This window comes from Tamandua tetradactyla, chromosome 11 (genome assembly GCF_023851605.1).
Source record: "Tamandua tetradactyla isolate mTamTet1 chromosome 11, mTamTet1.pri, whole genome shotgun sequence".
Classification (NCBI taxonomy): domain Eukaryota; kingdom Metazoa; phylum Chordata; class Mammalia; order Pilosa; family Myrmecophagidae; genus Tamandua; species Tamandua tetradactyla.
The window spans coordinates 90,304,629-90,327,273 of record NC_135337.1 but is presented as its reverse complement, the minus strand read 5'-3'; the positions used below and the strand labels follow the sequence as shown (position 1 = coordinate 90,327,273).

Below are 22,645 nucleotides of genomic sequence, written 5' to 3'. Positions count from 1 at the left end.
TTTGCCTTTCTCTAATGGCCAGGGACATTGAGCATCTCTTCATGTGCCTCTTGGCCATCCGTATTTCCTCTTCTGGTAGGTGTCTGTTCAAGTCTTTTTCCCATTTTGTAATTGGGTTGGCTGTCTTTTTGTTGTTGAGTTGAACAATCTCTTTATATATTCTGGATACTAGACCTTTATCTGATATGTCATTTCCAAATATTATCTCCCATTGTGTAGGCTGTCTTTCTACTTTCTTGATGAAGTTCTTTGATGCACAAAAGTGTTTAATTTTGAGGAGCTCCCATTTATTTCTTTCTTTCTTCAGTGCTCTTGCTTTAGGTTTAAGGTCCATAAAACCACCTCCAATTGTAAGATTCATAAGATATCTCCCTACATTTTCCTCTAACTGTTTTATGGTCTTAGACCTAATGTTTAGATCTTTGATCCATTTTGAGTTAACTTTTGTATAAGGTGTGAGGTGCGGGTCTTCTTTCATTCTTTTACATATGGATATCCAGTTCTCTAGGCACCATTTATAGAAGAGACTGTTCTGTCCCAGGTGAGTTGGCTTGACTGCCTTATCAAAGATCAAATGTCCATAGATGAGAGGGTCTATATCTGAGCACTCTATTTGATTCCATTGGTCGATATATCTATCTTTATGCCAATACCATGCTGTTTTGACCACTGTGGCTTCATAATACGCCTTAAAGTCCGGCATCGCGAGACCTCCAGCTTCGTTTTTTTTCCTCAAGATGTTTTTAGCAATTCGGGGCACCCTGCCCTTCCAGATAAATTTGCTTATTGGTTTTTCTAATTCTGAAAAATAAGTTGTTGGGATTTTGATTGGTATTGCATTGAATCTGTAGATCAGTTTAGGTAGGATTGACATCTTAATTATATTTAGTCTTCCAATCCATGAACACGGTATGCCCTTCCATCTATTTAGGTCTTCTGTGATTTCTTTTAGCAGTTTTTTGTAGTTTTCTTTATATATGTTTTTTGTCTCTTTAGTGAAATTTATTCCTAGGTATTTTATTCTTTTAGTTGCAATTGTAAATGGGATTCCTTTCTTGATTTCCCCCTCAGCTTGTTCATTACTAGTGTATAGAAAAGCTACAGATTTTTGAATGTTGATCTTGTAGCCTGCTACTCTGCTGTACTCATTTATTAGCTCTAGTAGTTTTGTTGTGGATTTTTCCGGGTTTTCGACGTATAGTATCATATCGTCTGCAAACAGTGATAGTTTTACTTCTCCCTTTCCAATTTTGATGCCTTGTATTTCTTTTTCTTGTCTAATTGCTTTGGCTAGAACTTCTAACACAATGTTGAATAATAGTGGTGATAGTGGACATCCTTGTCTTGTTGCTGATCTTAGGGGGAAAGTTTCAATTTTTCCCCATTGAGGATGATATTAGCTGTGGGTTTTTCATATATTCCCTCTATCATGTTAAGGAAGTTCCCTTGTATTCCTATCTTTTGAAGTGTTTTCAACAGGAAAGAATGTTGAATCTTGTCAAATGCCTTCTCTGCATCAATTGAGATGATCATGTGATTTTTCTGCTTTGATTTGTTGATGTGGTGTATTACATTAATTGATTTTCTTATGTTGAACCATCCTTGCATACCTGGGATGAATCCTACTTGGTCATGATGTATAATTCTTTTAATGTGTTGTTGGATACGATTTGCTAGAATTTTATTGAGGGTTTTTGCATCTATATTCATTAGAGAGATTGATCTGTAGTTTTCTTTTTTTGTAATATCTTTGCCTGGTTTTGATATGAGGGTGATGTTGGCTTCATAGAATGAATTAGGTAGTTTTCCCTCCACTTCGATTATTTTGAAGAGTTTGAGGAGAGTTGGTACTAATTCCTTCTGGGATGTTTGATAGAATTCACATGTGAAGCCGTCTGGTCCTGGACTTTTCTTTTTAGGGAGCTTTTGAATGACTAATTCAATCTCTTTACTTGTGATTGGTTTGTTGAGGTCATCTATTTCTTCTTGAGTCAAAGTAGGTTGTTCATGTCTTTCCAGGAACCCGTCCATTTCATCTAAATTGTTGTATTTATTAGCGTAAAGTTGTTCATAGTATCCTGTATTACCTCCTTTATTTCTGTGAGGTCAGTAGTTATGTCTCCTCTTCCATTTCTGATCTTATTTATTTGCATCCTCTCTCTTCTTCTTTTTGTCAATCTTGCTAAGGCCCATCAATCTTATTGATTTTCTCATAGAACCAACTTCTGGTCTTATTGATTTTCTCTATTGTTTTCATTTTTCAATTTCATTTATTTCTGCTCTAATCTTTGTTATTTCTTTCCTTTTGCTTGCTTTGGGATTAGTTTGCTGTTCTTTCTCCAGTTCTTCCAAGTGGACAGTTAATTCCTGCATTTTTGCCTTTTCTTCTTTTCTGATAAAGGCATTTAGGGCAATAAATTTCCCTCTTAGCACTGCCTTTGCTGCGTCCCATAAGTTTTGATATGTTGTGTTTTCATTTTCATTCGCCTCTAGGTATTTACTAATTTCTCTTGCAATTTCTTCTTTGACCCACTTGTTGTTTAAGAGTGTGTTGTTGAGCCCCCATGTATTTGTGAATTTTCTTGCACTCCGCCTATTATTGATTTCCAACTTCATTCCTTTATGATCCGAGAAAGTGTTGTGTATGATTTCAATCTTTTTAAATTTGTTAAGACTTGCTTTGTGACCCAGCATATGGTCTATCTTTGAGAATGATCCATGAGCACTTGAAAAAAAGGTGTATCCTGTTGTTGTGGGATGTAATGTCCTATAGATGTCTGTTAAGTCTAGCTCATTTATAGTAATATTCAGATTCTCTATTTCTTTATTGATCCTCTGTCTAGATGTTCTGTCCATTGATGAGAGTGGTGAATTGAAGTCTCCAACTATTATGGTATATGTGTCTATTTCCCTTTTCAGTGTTTGCAGTGTATTCCTCACATATTTTGGGGCATTCTGGTTCGGTGCATAAATATTTATGATTGTTATGTCTTCTTGTTTAATTGTTCCTTTTATTAGTATATAGTGTCCTTCTTTGTCCCTTTTAACTGATTTACATTTGAAGTCTAATTTGTTGGATATTTGTATAGCCACTCCTGCTCTTTTCTAGTTGTTATTTGCATGAAATATCTTTTTCCAACCTCTCACTTTCAAACTATATTTATCTTTGGGTCTAAGATGTGTTTCCTGTAGACAGCATATAGAAGGATCCTGTTTTTTAATCCATTCTGCCAGTCTATGTCTTTTGATTGGGGAATTCAGCCCATTAACATTTAGAGTTATTACTGTTTGGATAATATTTTCCTCTACCATTTTGTCTTTTGTATTATATATATCATATCTGACTTTCCTTCTTTCTACACTCTTCTCCATATCTCTCTCTTCTGTCTTTTTGTATCTGACTCTAGTGCTCCCTTTAGTATTTCTTGCAGAGCTGGTCTCTTGGTCACAAATTCTCTTAGTGACTTTTTGTCTGAGAATGTTTTAATTTCTCCCTCATTTTTGAAGGACAATTTTGCTGGATATAGGAGTCTTGGTTGGCAGTTTTTCTCTTTTAGTAACTTAAATATATCATCCCACTGCCTTCTAGCTTCCATGGTTTCTGCTGAGAAATCTACACATAGTCTTATTGGGTTTCCCTTGTATGTGATGGATTGCTTCTCTCTCGCTGCTTTCAAGATCCTCTCTTTATCTTTGACCTCTGATATTCTAACTAATAAGTGTCTTGGGAAACGCCTATTTGGGTCTAATCTCTTTGGGGTGCGCTGCACTTCTTGGATCTGTAACTTTAGGTCTTTCATAAGAGTTGGGAAATTTTCAGTGATAATTTCTTCCATTAGTTTTTCTCCTCCTTTTCCCTTCTCTTCTCCTTCTGGGACACCCACAACACGTATATTTGTGCGGGTCGTATTGTCCTTGAGTTCCCTGATACACTGTTCGAATTTTCTCATTCTTTTCCGGATAGTTTCTGTTTCTTTTTGGAATTCAGATGTTCCATCCTCCAAATCACTAATTCTATCTTCTGTCTCTTTAAATCTATCATTGTAGGTATCCATTGTTTTTTCCATTTTTTCTACTTTATCCTTCACTTCCATAAGCTCTGTGATTTGTTTTTTCAGTTTTTCTATTTCTTCTTTATGTTCAGCCCATGTCTTCTTCATGTCCTCCCTCAATTTATCGATTTCTTTTTTGAAGAGGTTTTCCATTTCTGTTCATATATTCAGCATTAGTTGTTTCAGCTCCTGTATCTCATTTGAACTATTGGTTTGTTCCTTTGACTGGGCCATATTTTCAATTTTTTGAGTGTGATCCGTTATCTTCTGCTGGCATCTGGGCATTTAGTCAGATTTCCCTGGGTGTTGGACCCAACAGGTTGAAAGATTTTTCTGTGAAATCTCTAGGTTCTGTTTTTCTTATCCTGCCCAGTAGGTGGCGCTCGTGGCACATGTTTGTCTGCGGGTTCCACCAGTAAAAGGTGCTGTGGGTCCTTTAACTTTTGAAAACTCTCGCCATGGGGGAGTTTTGCCAGCCGAAGCGGCTTGAAAGAGTGCCAGCCGGCCTGGCGGTCCGAACGCGAGGAGGGTCGCCGGCCGCCGCAGCCCGAGAGAGCGCCCGTCAAAATTTCCTAGTCGGCCCGGGGCGCCAAGCGTGGCAGGAGGGCATCAGCCGCCGCAGACCGGGAGAGTGCACTGTTCCCAGCCAGACCGGGGAGTCACGTGTTTGGAAGGGACCCCCCCGATCACCGTTCTCTGCGGTCTGGCGGTTTCCGACCCAACTCTCTCAGTTGGTCCGGGGGGCCTCGCGTGGTGGGGGTGCCAGCCGCCGTGGCCCGAGGGGACCACCTGCCCAATTCTGCCAGCTGGCCTGGGAAGGAGGAAGGAAGGGACTCCAGCCACTTACCGTCCCCCCCGGGAAAGCCCGCGCCCCTCGGCGATCTCACCGGAGCTGGTTCTCCCAGACAGTCAGCCGTTCCAGGATGGGGTACGCCATCCCTTTGATCTCCGTTGTGGCTCCGGGAGCTGCTCTATATTGTCTTCAATCCCCCAGTAGCTGTTCTGGAGGAGGAAAAGTGAGGGTGGCAAGGCTGTCGAGGACGGTGGCGGAGGAGCCGGTGAAGATGGAAGACGGCACGGTGGTGGTTGGAGAGCCACCGGAGCAGGAGGAGAAAGGGAAGGATAAGATGGCGGATGGAGCGCCGCCGGAGCAGAAGGGGAAAGGGAAGGGCAAGATGGCAGCGGGAGCGCTGCCTGGCGGAGAAGGGGGAAGAGGCCGGCTGTCTGACGGCGGGAGCGCCGCCGGTGGAGAAAGAGGAAGAGGAGGACTGTCTGGCGGCGGGAGCGCCGCCGGCGGAGAAAGAGGGAGAGGAGGGCTGGCTGGCGGCAGGAGCGCCGCTGGCAGAGAAAGAGGGAGAGGAGCGGTTTTCAGTAATTTTTAATGTCAGGAAATGTGAGTCCCCCAACTTTGGTCTTCCTTTTCAAGAGTTTGGTTTGTTTTGGGGTTAGTTTGCTGTTCTTTCTCTAGTTCTTCCAAGTACACAGTTAATTCCTCGATTTTTGCCCTTTTTTCTTTTTTGATATAGGTATTTAGGGCAATAAATTTCCCTCTTAGCACTGCCTTTGCTGCCTCTCATAAGTTTTGATATTTTGTGTCTTCATTTTCATTTGCCTCGAGATATTTACTGATTTCTCTTGTAATTTCTTCCTTGACCCATTGGTTGTTTAAGAGTGTGTTGTTGAGCCTCCACATATTTGTGAATTTTCTGGCACTCTGCCTATTATTGATTTCCAGCTTCATTCCCTTATGATCTGAGAAAGTGTTTTGTATTATTTCAATCTTTTTAAATTTATTGAGACTTGTTTTGTGATCCAACATATGGTCTATCTTTGAGAATGATCCATGAGCACTTGAGAAAAATGTGTATCCTGCTGTTGTTCATGTCCATTGATGAAACTGGGGAATTGAAGTCTTCAGCTATTTTGGTAGATGTGTCTAATTCTCTTTTCCGTGTTTGCCACATGTATTTTGGAGCATTCTGGTTCGGTGCATAAACACTTATGATTGTTATGTCTTCGTGCCGAATTGTTCCTTTTATTAGTACATACTATCCTTCTTTGTATAGCTACTCCTGCTTTTTTCTGATTGTTATTTGCATGAAATATCTTTTCCCAGTCTTTCACTTTCAACCTATGTTTATCTTTGGATCTAAGGTGTGTTACTTGTAGACAGCATATAGATGGGTCTTGTTTTTTAATCCATTCTGCCAGTCTATGTCTTTTGATTGGGGAGTTTAATCCATTAACATTTAGTGTTATTACTGTACGGGTAGTACTTTCTTCTACCATTTTGCCTTTGGATTTTATATGTCATATCTAATTTTCCTTATTTTTACCTTTATTCATAGTCTTTCTTTCTACACTCTTCTCCACACTCTCTCTTTTGTCTTTTCATATCTGTCTCTAGTACTCCCTTTAGTTTTTCTTGTAGAGCTGGTCTCTTGGTCACAAATTCTCTCATGATTTTTTTGTCTGAAAACGTTTTAATTTCTCCCTCATTTTTCGGGGACAGTTCCTATATTTTCTTTTTCTTGCCGGATTTCAGATGTTCCATCCTCCAGTTCACAAATCCTATCTTCTGCCTCTCGAAATCTACCATTGTAGGTTTTCATTGCTTTTTTTTCACCTCTTCTACTGTGGCTTTCATTCCCATAAGTTCTGTATTTGTTTTTTCAGACTTTAAATTTCTTCATTTTGTTCATTCCTTGCATTCTTTATAGCCTCCCTCAGTTCATTGGTTTGGTTTTTGAGGAGGTTTTCCATGTCTGTTTGTATATTCTGAATTAATTGTTTCGGCTCTTGTATCTCATTTGAATTGTTGGTTCGTTCCTTTGACCGGGCCATATCTTCAATTTTCCTGGTGTGATTTGTTATTTTTTGCTGTCATCTAGACATTTAATTACCTTAACTAGTTTATTCTGGAAATTGCTTCCACTTCTTTTACCTAGGGTTTTCTTGCTGGATGACTTTGTTGTCTATCTGTTCTTTGACATTCAGTTCAGCTTTTTCTGGCTCTAGCTTAATTTTTGTTTAACAGAGGAGGATTTTTCAGTTCTTGTTTTCTTGTTTCTTGCCCTGCTTGTATGGTGCTTCCCCCCCCCCCACCCAGGAGGGTCAACTTAGGTATTATAGACCCCAGTCAGATTTTCCCAGACCAACCTGGCCTCCTGTCAGGGGAAAGGAGTCACCTGCATTGGTTTTCCCTGAGGGTGAGACACAGCACATTGAAAGACTTTCCTGTGAAGTCTCGGAACTCTATTTTTCTTATCCTGTCCAGTATGTGGCGGTTGTCTGTTTGCAGGTCCCACCAACATAAGATGATGTGGCACCTTTAACTTTGGCAGACTCTCCCTGGTGGGGACGTGGAGACAGAGGAGAGGTTGTAGGCTGGTTTTTTTTTTTTTTTTTTTCTTTCTATTAATGTTTTAATTCTTATTCTGTTGTCTTTTTGTTTCTTTTTCTAAATCGATGCAAATGTACTAAGAAATGTAGGCTGGTTTTAATGGCTTCAAATGACTAAGCTCTGGTGTCTGAATTCCTTGAGAGAGGGATTCCACCTGAGTTGGGCTTCACCCCTCCCCTGGGAAAGGCACAGGCTCCAGACAAGCCCTTAAAGGAGCTTGTTTCTGCTTATGCCTGGGGCAGTTGCAGGCTGAGAAGACCTGCCGCTGTATCCAAAGGCAGTCAAGCCACAAAAACCTGTTTCTTTTCTTTTTTTCTTTTTCCATCAGCCCAGTGAGCGATCTCCGTTTTGACCAGGTTCATCTGAGCTTGGGGCCTATTTTTAGTAGTCAGAATTTGTTAATTAATGCCACAGTTGGTATTTGGTTGGGCTCAGCCCCTGCTGCTGGTAAAGTCTCTTTCCTTTCCCCTCTGGGAAGCAGCCTGTGGGGGAGGGGCGCCGACCGCCGCAGCTTGGGGAACTCACGATTCTGGGGAGGCTCGCAGCCAGTCCAGCTGGTTCAGACTGGGGAATGCTGTGTGTCTGGTCTCTGACGTGGCCCCAGGAGCTGTTCTGTACTATTTCTGGTTATTTAGTAGTTGTTCTGGAGGACGAACTAAAACACACACATTGCTAAGCCGCTATCATGCCCCCTCCTCAATGTGTTGTTGGTTTTTAATCGTGAAAGGCTATTGGATTTGGTCAGATGCTTTTTCTGGTCTATTGAGTTGATCATGTGATTTTAATTTTTTATTTTGTTAAGGTATCATATTGTTTGTGGGATATTAAGCCCACCTTATGCTTCTGAGAGAAAACCCATTTGTTCATGGTGTGTAATTTTTATGTTGTTCAGTTTGAGGATTTTTGCAGCATAATTGTACAAGATTGGTGGTAATAGTTTTGTTTTTTTTTTCTGTCATGGTTTCGTCTGTGTTTGTTATCAGGGTAATATTGGCTTTATAGAATAAGTTGTAAAGAGTTCCCTCCTCTTCTTTCAAAAAGAGTTTAAGAATTGCTCTTGAATCTCCAAATGTTTGGTATAGTTCAGCAATGAAGCTCTCTGGGCCTGGACTTTCACTTGTGGATATATATTTTTTAAATATTAGTTTTTCTTTATAAGTACTCTATACCCACCAAGCAAACTCTCCCCTTTCCCCTTCCCCCAGCACCTGGTAACTTCAAGTAGGATCTGTCTCTGCAGAATTCCTGTTTCTAGATAGCTAAGTGCAGTCATACAGTATTTGTTCTTGGGCACCTTATTTCACTCAGCATAATGTTTTCAAGGTTTTCCTATGTTGCAGCACGTTTCATAGCTTTGTTTTTTTATGGGTAAGAATTATTCCATTGAATATATATGCTATATTTTATCCATTTATTTGTTGTTGAACATTTCCATTGGTTCCACCTTTTCATTATTGTAAATAATGCTGCTATAAACATTGGTGTACATGTGTCTGAGACTTTCCCTTTCTTTGCATGTATACCTAGAAGTGGAGTTGTCAGGGTCATATGCCAGTTCTATATTTTACTTTTTGGGAACCTCTATATTGCTTTCCTCAGTGACGGAATTACTATACATTTCATCCAACAATGTGCTATTATTCCAGTTTCTCTTTCTCCAGAACTTATTTCATTTTTGTGATGTAGCTATCCTTGTGGATGTGGAATGGCATCACATTTTGGTTTTGATTCTCTGATGGCTAATGATACTTAGGCTTGCTGGTCATTTGTATATCTTTGAAGAAATGTCTAAGTTTTTTGCTCAGTTTTTAATTAGTTTGTCTTTTTGTTGAGTAAAGGATTTCTTTATACATTCTAGATATTAGGTATGTGGTTTCCCAAGTATTTTCTCTCATTGTGTAGGTTGTCATTTTACTTTCATGATAAAGTTTGTTGAGGTAGAAAAGGTTTTAATTTTTATAAGGTTCCATTTATCTATTTGTTGTTTTGTTGCTTGTGCTTTTGATTCCATTGGTCTGTGTCTGTCCTTTCTAAGAAAGTTGTCTAACACAAGGTCCTGAAGATACATCCCTAATTTTTCTTCTAGGAGTTTTATATTTAGGCCTTTGTTCCATTTTGAGTTTATTTTGTATATGGCGTTAGGTATTCTTTTGCAAATGGAAATATTCATTTTTTTTTTGCAAATGGGAATCTAGTGTTTTTCAGAACCATTTATTGAAGAAAGGATTCTTTTCCAATTGAGTGATCTTTGTCCCCTTGTCAAAAGTCAGTTGGCCATAGATGAAAGGGCTGATTTCCAAACTCTCAGTTCGATTCCATTGGTCTTTGTCTGTCCTTGTACCTGTGCCATGCTGTTTTGATTACTGTGGGAGTATAATCGGTTGTAAGATTGGGAAGTGTGAGTTCTCTAACTTTGTTGTTATTTTTCAAGATGTCTTTGACTGTTTCATTTCTGCAAAGAAGGTTATTGGAATTTTGATTAGTATTGCATTGAATTTATAAATTGCTTGGGCTAGGATTGACATCTTAATGATATTTAATATTCCAATCTGTGAACACAGAATGTCCTTCTATTAATTTAGGTCTTCTTTTAGCAGTGTTTTGTAGTTTTCTGTGTAGAAGTCCTTTACATCCTCAGTTAGATTAAGTTCTAAATATTTGATCCTTTTAATTGCTATTGTAAATGGATTTTTTCCTTTATTTCTTTTGTGATTGTTCATTGCATAGAAACATTACTGATTTGGGGGTAGTGATCTTATACCCTGCCCCCTTGCTGAGTTCATTTATTAGGTCTAGCAAATAATATTGGATTTTTTCAGGATTTTCTGTATTTGAGATCATGTCACCTGCAAATAAGAAAAATTTTCTTCGCTTCTTTCCAATTTGGATGCCTTTTTGTTTTTCCTCTTGCCTAATTGTTTTAGCTAGAACTTCCAGTATAGAGTTGAATAAACAGTGGTGACAGTGGACATATTTGTCTTATTCCTGGTAATAGAGGGAAAGTATTAAGTGGGTTGTTAGCAGTGAGTTTTTCATCAAAGACCTGTATTGTGTGGAGGAAATTTCCTTCTGTTCTTAGTTTCTAAGTGTTTTATTCAAGAAGAGGTGCTAGATTTTGACAAATGCCTTTTCTTTGTCAGTTGAGATGATCATGTTTTTTTTTTCCCCTTCATTCTTTTAATGTGGTATATTACATTGGTTGATTTTCTTATGTTGAGCTATTCTTGCATATTTGGGATAAGTCTCACTTGATCATGGTGTATAATTCTTTTAATGTGTAGTTGGATTCAATTTGAAAATATTTTGTTGAGGATTTTTATATTTGTGTTTATAGGAGATACTGGCCTGTGATTTTCTTTTCTTGTGGTATCTTTATTTGACTTTGGTATATAAGGGTGATCTTGGCCTCATAGAATTAGTTAAGGAGTGTTTCTTCCGCCTCAGATTCTTGGAAGAATTTGAGCAAGATTGGTATTAATTCTTCCTGGACTGGTAGTAAACTTCTCCCTTGAAGCCAGAAATCCTTACTCATTATTTTGTTTCTTAAGTTAGTGTAGGTTGTTTATGAGTTTCAAGGAATTTGTCCATTTCATCCAGGTTGTCTAATTTGTTGGTGTCCAGTTGTTCATGGTATCCTCAAATTGTCTTTTATTTTAGTGGGGCCATTAGTAATGTCCTCATTTTTATTTCTGATTGTAGTTATTTGTGTCTTCTCTCTTCTTATTCTAGCTAAAGCTTTCTCGGTTTTATTGATCTTTTCAAAGAACCAACTTTTGGGTTTGTCGTCTCTCTTTTTTTTTTAAGCATTTTTGTTGTAAAATGTAATGTACAAAAGAGCAGTACATTTCAAAGTATATTGTAACAAGTAGATTAGAACAGATTTTGGAGTTGTGGTTTTCAAAATCCACAAAACTGCTGGACCTGAAAATGGGTTATAGGTTCACTAATTTAGGACTGAAAGAAGTATCAGTAAAATGATTCAGCAGTCATATTTGTTAAATCCACCCTTTATTGTAACTTGTCCTCCTCCTTTTATCCCTCTCCCAATCTTTAGGGGTATTTAGTCTATGCCCATTCTGACTTTTTCATGTTGGAAAGGGGTGTCAATAATATGGGACGGGGTGATGGAACCTAGTTTATGTTCTTGGAGAGGCTGGCCCCTCAGGATTTCAGGACTTATCTGGCCTAGGAATCCATCTGGCGGTCATAGGTTTCTGGAAAGTAATCTTAGTGTGTGAAACTTTTGTTGACTCAGCATTCTCTATCTTTTCATTTCCGTTTCAAATCATGTTCTTGACTGCAGCAGTCTGGAGTTGGAGTTTCCATCTCACTGAGCTGGGAGGCAGGGGGACGAAAGGTGCAGTCTTGGTTAAAATACCACTCTTTTTTAACAGAATTTCATAGTTTTTCTTGAACAGAAGCCTCTTCATTTGCAATTTCTCCTTAGAACCCATTTCCAGAGGTTTTAAATGATTGTTTTTAAATCATTTCCACTGGTTTCACTGGAGAAATTGACAGCAGAACTCCCCACATTGCAATACTCTTTCTTAGATGTTTTTTTTTCCTTTTTTTAATTGTATAGTTTAACATATATACAAAGCAAAGCGATAAACAATAGATTTCAAAGCACTCTTCAATAAGTGGTTGTAGGACAGATCCCAAAGTTTGCCATGGGCTACATATGATCCGCTCATATTTTTCCTTCTAGCTGCTCCAGAATATAGAATGCTAGAGGGCTTAAATAGTTTTCATCATCACAGTCGATTTTTTTTCCTTTTTTTTTTTTGTGAAAAATAACATATATACAAAAAAGCTATAAATTTCAAAGCACAGCACCACAATTAGTTGTAGTATATATTTCAGAGGTTGACAGGTTACGATTTCACAATTTTAGGTTTTAATTCTAGCTCTCTAAAATATTGGAGACTAAAAGGGTATCAATTTAATGATTCATGATTCATATTCATTTGTTAAATCCTATCTTCCCTGTATAGCTCCACCATCATCTTTGATCTTTCCGTCCCACTCTTTAGGGGCATTTGGGCTATGGCAATTCTGAATTTTTTGTATTGGAAGGGTCTGTCACTAATATGGGGTAAGAAAATTGAACTATCTGATGTTCTGGAGAGGCTGGGCTAGGTTTCAGGCCAGGGACCCATCGGAGGTTGCAGGTTTCTGGAAAGTTACTCTAGTGCCTGGAACCCTTGTGGAATCTTATATATTGCCCTAGGTGTTCTTTAGAATTGGCTGGAATGGTCCTGTTTGGGGTTGGCGGGTTATGATAGGTAGCAAAGTCTATCTGAAGCTTGCGTAACAGCAACCTCCAGGGTAGCCTCTCGACTCTATTTGAACTCTCTCTGCCACTGATACTTTATTAATCACACTTCTTTTTCCCCTTTTGGTCAGGATGGAATTGTTGATTGCATGGTGCCAGGTCTGGATTCATCCCTGGGAATCATCTTCCACATTGCCAGGGAGGCTTTCACCCCTGGATGTGTTAGCTTTTTGAAATTATTCTTGTAACTTGCTTTTTCTTTTATATAGGTGGTTAATGAAGTTTCTAACTTTTTCTAATGTAGAATTTTGCTGAAAATCTTTCTTAGATTATGTTTTTGTTCTCTTGGACTCCTATTTGAAAAGTTCTTAGAGCTGTTTATAAAAGCAAGATTTTCTTTATTTATAATTCTTATACATTTGTTCATTTCCTAGTGGCCCTGGTTCCACTCTCTAGTGTATTGGTGACTAGGAGGGAAGCAGTGGCCATCTTTGTATTGTTACTGATATTTTTTAGGAGAAAAGAATGAATGTTATCTATTTTTGTGTTCCTTTTCAAAGTCTCCTTTCAGTGTGTCCTATATCAGACTATGGACATTATCATCTGTTCCCAAATGCTAAATATTAGTTTGTGTTTTGTTCTTGGGTATCTCTAAATGGTGTTCTACAATTCTTTTGATGGCTACAGGTAAATTATATTAATTGGTTTTAGAGTTTTTATAGTAAAGTATACCATACATACTGAAAAATGCATGATGTGTAGTTTATGGAGATATTAAAAAATAAACACCTGTGAAATGAAATTCATTCCTAGATATAGAACAGGGTTTCATACCTAACATCCCAATTTAATGAATTCTAATGACAGGCCCCCTCACTAGATGTAATAACCATTGTCTTGAATTACCTGAAGATAATTTCCTTGTTCTCCTTTATAATTTTATCACCTGTGTATGCATCTCTAAATGCATATTTTGATTTTGCATGCTTCATATTGAATGTTAATGGAATCACACTGTATATTGTATTTTGTGTCCAGTTTCCTTTGTTCAAAGTTATTTCAGGCTTCCATGGAATGATAGTTCACTTTTATTTCTGTCTCGTATTTGCTTGTAGTAATATACTATTATTTGTTAATTCTGCTAGTGGCTGTTGGATGTTTTCTAATTTTTACCTTTAAGGACCTGTAGGTTATTCTTTGTGTATCCGCTCCTTGTCATATCCTCATCTGCATCTCAGTACACCCCATGGTGGACTCCTTATTCTCTGCCTAAGAACTGAATCCATGTGACCTTCTGCGTCTCATTCATCAAAGTCCATCATTCTAGTTTGTGTGAAAATCACAGTTGTCCTTGACTCCTCTTGTTCCGTTTTGTTTCATCTTCAGTCCATCAGGAAATTTTATAGGTCTTCAAATGATAACTAGAACACTAGCCTGCATAGTAGTCCACTGCAACTTCCTATGGCTTTAGGCTCCTACTACAACCCTGGATTCCACATTTGTTCCCTATTGTCTATTCGTGTATAACACATGGATCTTTAAAGCTATCCAGATGAGATCACTCCTATGCTTAAAAGCCTGAAATAGCTCTCTATTTCACACAGTGTCAAAGCCCAAGTCCCTACAGAGGCCAACATTTTCCCCATAAGGTGATGTGTCCCAGCAGGTATGTTGTGGGTCCCCAGTCCCTAGTCCAGACTAAATGATTTACTAGGAGGACTCTCAGGAGAGAGCATATAGTTGTACTCAAGACTAGTTACAGTGACAGGATTCAAAGAAAAACAGCAAGGGGGAAAAGCATATGGGGCAAAATCCAGAGGAAATTAGTTGCAAGCTTTAAAGAGTTCTGTCTGCATGGAGAGGCATGGGACTGACTTAAATACCCCAGCATGAGTTATGACAATATGTTTGAAGTCTTGCCTACTGTTAGGTGGGGGGAACAGGGAAGGTCACCATGACTCGAGCTGTGTAAAATGTGCCGCCCCTTCTAGACGTCACCTAACCCCCTTGCTTAAAAACTGCCCTCACCAGGACCCGCGGTGAACTCACAACTCCCTACGTTGAGTTCTGTGAGTTCTGCCCCGGAGCGTAGGAATAAACTCGCTCGCTCTAAGGTTTCTTGGTCTGCCTCTTCTGTCTTTTGCTTCCAAAACCTTTCACCTACTAGGGAAGGTCATTAGAGACTCAGTACTCAGAGTTTTTATTGGCAGTATCCTCTGCCTAGCATGTGCTTATGTTCCCAGATGGAAAGAAGGGGTTCAGCATACACCGTGTTGCATGCATAAACACTTTAGACTCAGTGAGCTGCTTTTTTTTATTATTAATTAAAAAATTTTTTTTAAAATACGAAAAAACACCAAACAGGTGCAAACATTTGTAATTTTTGATCATTCCGTTCTACCTGTATAATCAGTAATTCATAATATCATCACATAGTTGCATATTCATCATCATGATCATTTCTTGGAACATCTTGCATCTATTCAGAAAAAGAAATAAAATGAAAACAGAAAAAAATTCGTACATACCATACCCCCACCCCTCCCCCTCACCGATCACCAGCATTTCACTCAAAATTTATTTTAACATTTGTTCCCTCTTTTATTCATCTTTATTCCATATGTTTTACTCGTCTGTTGATAAGATAGATAAAAGGAGCATCAGACACAAGGTTTTCACAGTCACACAGTCACATTGTAAAAGCTCTATCATTATGCAGTCATCTTCAAGAAACATGGCTACTGGAACACAGCTCCACATTTTCAGGCAGTTCCCTCCAGCCTCTCTACAACATCTTGAAGGACAAGGTGATATCTATTTAATGTGGAAGAATAACCTCCAGGATAACATCTCGACTCTGTTTGGAATCTCACAGCCATTGACACTGTGTCTCATTTCACTCTTCCCCCTTTTGGTCGAGAAGGTTTTCTCAATCCCCTGATGCTGAGTCTCAGCTCATTCCAGGATTTCCAAACCAAGTTGCCAGGAAGGTCCACACCCCTGGGAGTCATGTCACATGTAGGCAGGGGGAGGGTGGTGAGTTTTGCTTGTTGTGTTGACTGGAGAGCAAGACCACATCTGAGCAAAAAAAAGAGGTTCTCTTGGGGGTGACTCTTAGGCCTAATTTTAAGTAGGCTTGACCTGTCCTTTGTGGGGTTAAGTTTTACATGAACAAATCCCAAGATTGGGGGCTCAGCTTATAGCTTTGATTGTTCACACTGCTTGTGAGAATATCAAGAATTCAACTTGGGGAAGTTGAATTTTCTCCCTTTCTCACCATTCTTCGAAGGGGACTTTGCAAATACTTTTTTATTCATTGTTCAAATCACTCTGGGATTTATAGGGGCACCAGTGAGCTGCTTTTATCAGTCACATTTCTAGGATCCCTCCCACAATGCCAGTTACCAGACACAAGTGAAGGGGCAACTTTCCAAGCAGGTCTTTCTAATGATAAGTAGTCTCAAGCCTTCTGGATTAACTTTTTTCTGCACATTAGGTTGTATAAATTTATAAAACAACACTATAGATATGCTGTATACGGAGTAGTTAGAGATGACTCAAGCAGCTCTTTTCACCTCTTGCACAGTGTCTTAAGTTGTAAGGGTTGCTATTACAGAATGGGTTGACTTTAACAACCAGAATGTATTGGTTCATGGTTTTGGAGGCCAGAAATAAAAAAAATCAAGATGTCTGAAATGTTATGCTTCTCCATAGTCACTTGGTTCTGGTGATAGCTTTCTGGCAATAATCTGTCACATAGTGATATCTCTCTGGTTTCTACTTCTGTGTCCAGTTTCTTCTGTCTGTAAAGACTTCAGCCATACTGGATCAAGGCCCACCCTCATTCATTTTGGCCACACCTTACCTAATAATAGCATCTTCAAAAGTCCTGTTTACAAATAGGTTTACATCCACATCTAGACTTACCTTAAAGTAGTAAAAACACTGTTTAAAAATAGATTTCTACCCACTGGGACCAGGGATCAGGACTTGAACATGTGTTTTATGGGTTGCATGATTCAGTTCCAAACAACCAACAATAGGGGGATTCCTGTTCTGTTGCTGCTCTAATATTGGCCAATTCTAGCATTCGAATTGCTGTGTGGCAGCCTTTTCTTCATCTCCTTTATGCTGACATCTGTGGGTTGAGGATATTTTCAGAGACCAGGGCTTAGGGGAATCTTGCAGCTCAGGTTTTACTATTAATATGAGAAATTGGGCTGTCATGCTCTTTTGCCAACAGAGGGCTGAAACGTCTAAGATGGAAATACTTTCTCCATTGTTACAGCATTTCTCATTCTTCAGAGGGCTCTGGGTCCTGCTGTTAGAGGAACAATAAGACTTGAAAAAAATGTGGTACAAATGTAGAGATAAGTTCACCATGTTCGTGGTGCTGTTAAATCTATGAGGAAGTGTGTGTGTGTTGGAGAAGCCATAAAATATCACTATTGTTGGAGAAGCCATAAAACATCGCTGACATGGCTGCCGTGGCTGATGCAAGGCAACACAAAATGGCTAACCTGAAATCTGCCCTCCGCCCTAGCAACAACGGCCACCAATCCCAGCCTGACGTGTCCCTGCATGCTCCCAGCCTATATAAGCCCATGCACTTCCTGAATAAAGCATACGCCTTCCATTTTCCCCTGAGGGTTGTCTCCTGAGTCGTGTGCTGTGTGCTCTGCGTCTATGTGACTGACTCAGTACGGCCGCTTACCCCCAGCCATCAGCTAACCAGCCATCAGCTACCCCACATGTGTGGACAGTAAGAGCTCTGACGACCAAGTCACAGATTAAATATTGGGAGTCCACAGCATTTTCTATGAATTTTAAATGAATTGTTTATAAATCTTATGTTCCACACATCCTCCTGTGTACGTGTGGAATGTTTTAGGACTCAGTGACCTTTGAGGATGTGGCTGTGAACTTCACCCTGGAGGAGTGGGCTTTGCTGAGTTCTTCTCAGAGGAACCTCTACAGAGATGTGATGCTGGAAACCTTCAGGAACCTCTCTTCAGTAGGTAAGGAGGACATCATTCCTTTGTTTAGTAATTTAAAGAAGTATTGCTTGCTCATCAAGTCTGTTCTAAAACTTGGAATGTGGAAAAGAAATACATTAGTGCATAAGGTAGACATAATTGTGGCCATTGTGGACCTAGAATGTAATGTTTCCTTAACGGTGAACATTTGTGTTTTAAACTGAGTTTTTCTTCGTCTTTTGGTATGACTCAGAGCTTTAATGTCATTGGTGAGGAGTCTTCACAGGTGATTTTGGGGCATAGCAAGTGTTATTATTATTTTGTGTGTGTATGTGTGTGTGTGTGTTTGGCATGGGCAGCCTCTGGGAATTGAACCCGGCGAGAATTCTGCCACTGAGCCATCATTGTACCACCCTTGTTATTTTTTAATATGATAGTTTAACTGTGTTTATTAAATTGCCTGTCATTTTGACCACTTGAATCTGTTGCTGATGATGTTCTGAAGCACTTAAGCACCTCAGTGTTTCTCTTTTCACGTATACTGTCTCCTAAATAAGAATTTATCACCTGTTTTGTTTCAGATGATGAGACTCAATTTAAAGCCAATGGATCAGTTTCTCAGGGGAATATTTTTGGGCAAAACATGTCCAAAGAACAGATAATAGCAAAGTTCACAAGAAATGATTCCTGGGTTTGTATTTTAGAAAAAAATTGGAAAGACCATAACTGTGAAAATCAGCACAAAAACAAGGGGAGACATCTGAGGTAAGTTACACTCAAAGAGAAAGCAGTATTCTGAATCTTAGTATATCATGAAATTATACACAGAAACAAAATATATAAGCCCAACTTCAATTTTATTTATTCTCAGAGTTTTCACCAAAAATGTTTTCTTAAATGTGACATAATTGTTTAGTGTTTGAAGCATAATTTGGTTCTAAACATTATCAGGGAGAATTATATATTAGAAAGACTTAATAATGGTTATTGTCATGCCTTCTTCTAGAGTATTCAGTTTATTGAATGTTCAAAAAATTCAGACATGGCAGAAAACCTATACTTAGAATGAAAAAGAAATGTAATTCTTAAACCTATTAATACGAAGTCATTAATAAGACCATTAATAATGTACTTCTCATTTTTAGCAGAAATTATGTGGTGCAGAGACTTCTTGAAAGCAATAAAGGTAATCAATGTAAAGAAACCTTGAGTCAGATTCCAAACCTTTATCTGTACAAGAAGACTCCTGGAATACATACGTATGAATGCAGTGAGTGTGGAAAAGTATTCCTGCATCATGCATTCCTTAAATGGCACATCAGATCTCATATTGGACACAAACCATATGAATATCAGGAATGTGGGCAGGTCTGCAGTTCTCCCTCCTACTTGAGCATACCTGGGGGAACTCACAGTGGAAAGAAATCCTTTGTCTGTAAATTTTGTGGAAAAATCTTTATTCATTTCTATTGGTTCACTCAACATATAAAAACTCACACTGTATATAAAACCTATGCTTGCAAGAAGCATGTAAATGTCTTCAGTGAGTTCAGCAGTCTTTCTAGACGTGGGAGGAATCATAGTGGAGAGAAGTCATATAAATGTAAGGAATGTGGGAAAGAGTGTATTTATCCTTCATCCTTAGGAAGACATATGAAAACACACACTGGAGTGAAACTGTATGAATGTAAACAGTGTGCTAAAGCCTTTATTTGTCCCACTTCCTTTCGAAGACATGAAAGAATCCACACTGGAGAGAAACCATATGAATGTAAACAATGTGGAAAAGCTTTCAGTTATTCCCATTCCTTTCGACGACATGAAAGAACTCACACTGGAGAAAAACCCTATGCATGTAAATACTGTGGAAAAGCCTTCAGATGGCTTGAATCTTTTCAAAGACATGTGAGAATGCACACTGGAGAGAAACTCCACCAGTGTGAAAAATGTGGGAAAGCCTTCAGTTGTCCCAGTTCATTACAAAGACATGAAAGAACTCATACTGGAAAGAAACCCTATGAATGTAAGTATTGTGGGAAAACCTTTAGTTGGCTAGAATCTTTTCAAGGACATATGAGAATGCACAATGGAGAGAAACCTTATGAGTGTAAACAATGTGGTAAAGCATTCAGTTGTCCCACTTCCATTCGAAGACATGAAAGGACTCACACTGGAGAGAAACCCTACGAATGTAAAAAATGTGGTAAAGCATTCAGTTATTCTCAATCGTTTAGAATACATGAAAGAATTCACACTGGGGAGAAACCCTATGAATGTAAGGAATGTGGGAAATACTTCATTTGTTTGTCAGCTTTTAGAAGACACATGATAACGCACACTGGAGAAAAACCGTACAAATGTAAACAGTGTGGTAAAGCCTTCAGTTGTCCCAGTTCAGTGCGAAGACATGAAAGGATTCACAGTGGAGAAAAGCCCTATGAATGTAAATTTTGTGGGAAAACCTTCCGTTGGCTTGCATACCTTGAAGGGCATTTGAGAATGCATGCTGGAGAGAAACCTTATGAATGTAAACAATGTGGGAAAGCCTTCAGTTGTCCTAGTTCATTTCGAAAGCATGAAAGGACTCATACTGGAGAGAAACCCTATGTATGTAAGTATTGTGGGAAAGCTTTTTGTTGGCTTGCATCCTTTCGAGGACATGTGAGAATACACACTGGAGAGAAGTTATATAAATGTGAAAAATGCGGGAAAGCTTTCAGTTGGTCCTCTTCCTTGCTGAAACATGTGAGAACACACAGTGGAGAGAAACCCTATGAATGCAGCCAATGTGGGAAAACCTTCAAGTGGCCTTCATCTTTACAAAAACATATGAGAGTTCATACTTGATAAAAGCCCTGTAAGCGTTAAAAATACAAAAGGAAAGCCTTTAATTCTTATTCTTATGAGAACATCTGAGAATTCACACTGGTGGGAAGCCCTGTAAATAAAAGTAATGTGGCAAAAAAGAAAAGTAATGTGGGGGTGCCTCATGTTAATTAAGTCATGTATAATTGTCCAGAAGTTTCAAACCATGACAGAAATCTTATGAAATTTATCAATGACATTATCTTGACATAGTACTTCATTTTAAAAGTGAATTCCTAAACTGGGTTTCCAATTCTTTTGGAAATAAAATATTGACATGACAGAATGCTTCTTTAAATGATCTTTTACCAGTACTACGAATGTTTTAATGAGTAGAGTTTATTTTTTATAATTTAAGTAATCAAGAATTTAATCTATCTGTTGGATCCATTGGTAATAATAAAGTGTATTTTAATATGCAAATTAGACTTAATTTTTTAAATCGCTTTTAATTGCCCTGTAAATAAGGAGACATTAGAAAATTACATTTGATATTTGTTGAAATTTTATTACTGGTCTCATATGGTAGGTATTAGATATCATTTACAAATTATATATATATATATTCTATCCTTTCTTACTGAGAAAAGTTGTTTTTTTCCTTTCTTTTTTCTTCTTCTTTGTTTTTTTTTTTTTTTGCTAGAAGACCCTTACTCTACTTTCCTTGCTAGTAAGTAAATGGCCTGAAACTGTAAGTATGAAAAATTTATCACAGTCAAATGTAAATTGTTATTTTCATCTTTTGCCCTTTTGCCTTTGTCCTTGCTTCTGGCTGGGATTCAGATCATATTAAGTGAATATGACAATAAAATCTAGTGTTAAATATCGTCTTCTGGATGATATGTCTATACATCGTTAATGTTGGAAACTGCATTTTCCAGAATTCAGTTCCTTTGTGGTTTCGTGTTAGAATTCACCAATACCCTAATTTGGGTAAGATTTGGAAGGCAGAAGTAAGAAAGCCATTACTCAGGTTTTGGGCCACCATAAAGGGAGACAGCACAGATGCATAGGCATATCATGGATACCAGCTTCCTGCTAATTTTCCTGATTCTTGACTCTACTAATCACGAGATTCCTCAAAACTCAACACCAACTCCTTGCATTTTCTCAGAAGTAGTTTCCATAGACATCTGCAAAAACTCCATGCCAATAATAAATCCTGGAGTTCAGAAGCTCTAATGTGTCTATGAGGCCACTGATTTTGAATGTTAAAGTTGGGATTATTTTCTGTTTCTGATGCCTTTCTTTTTAGACTGTAATTGTATGGGGTCTAATTTGTATAATAAACATTACGTTCTGTTAATACTGCTAGTGGCTATGTGTTCCTTATTCCCCTGTGACCGCTGCAATGGTGCAGCCAAATAAAACCACATGGGAAGTACTTCCTCTACTGTGGGGGGAGTGCTTTGACTCAGTCCTTTCATGTGCTGCAAATCACGACCTTCCACATATCAGGGAAAGATTGTGAATTTCCTATTATAATTGAAGGTAATCCCTCAGTATGTGTCCAGTTTTTTATTTGATTCTGTGTGATCAAAAGCAGTGACTGTTTTTTTTTTTTTTTTGGTAAACCAGTACCTTCTGTAGATGTTTCCTATTAACTGTTTTCAAATAAGTTATGTAGTAATAAGTATTTTCTGTTTTTCATTTATTACAGTGATACATAATCCTATTGCATTATGGATTGTTTGATTAATTTCATAATTTCATCAATTTAAGGATTATACATTCTGAGTTAATATTACAAGTCATCTACAAGTTCTGGCTTTTTAATTTTTTTAAGATTTAATTTTTATTTTTTATTTAGCTTTTTGTCTGTAAAACAACTTCTTAATCATTCTTCGTAGCAAAAACTTAAATCAGTGCCCTTTAGCTAAAGACCACAGTGATCAGCTGTGTAAAATGGAGGGATGTATTAGATTGTAGCAGTCAGGATGAATGATTATATAAAATTCTAAATGATTGTATGGTGTATCCATAAGAGTGTTTCAAAGGATTTTTTATAGAAATTTGAGCTTGTGTTAGGTGACTTGGTTGAATACTAAGGGAAGCACAACCTTGTGTTGAATGT

General features: G+C 38.2%; 1 protein-coding gene across 1 annotated transcript in view; it reads left to right on the top strand.

Moving 5' to 3' along the window:
• Window positions 1-21,183, top strand: part of LOC143650657 (uncharacterized) — a 33,359-nt gene extending 12,176 nt beyond the window's left edge. Inside the window, exons 2-4 of the mRNA XM_077121709.1 lie at window positions 17,622-17,748; window positions 18,288-18,471; window positions 18,852-21,183. Coding sequence (XP_076977824.1) covers window positions 17,622-17,748; window positions 18,288-18,471; window positions 18,852-20,553 — 2,013 coding nt within the window. The 3' untranslated portion in view covers window positions 20,554-21,183. The remainder of the gene's footprint in view (window positions 1-17,621; window positions 17,749-18,287; window positions 18,472-18,851) is intronic.
• Window positions 21,184-22,645: the final 1,462 nt, after the last annotated feature.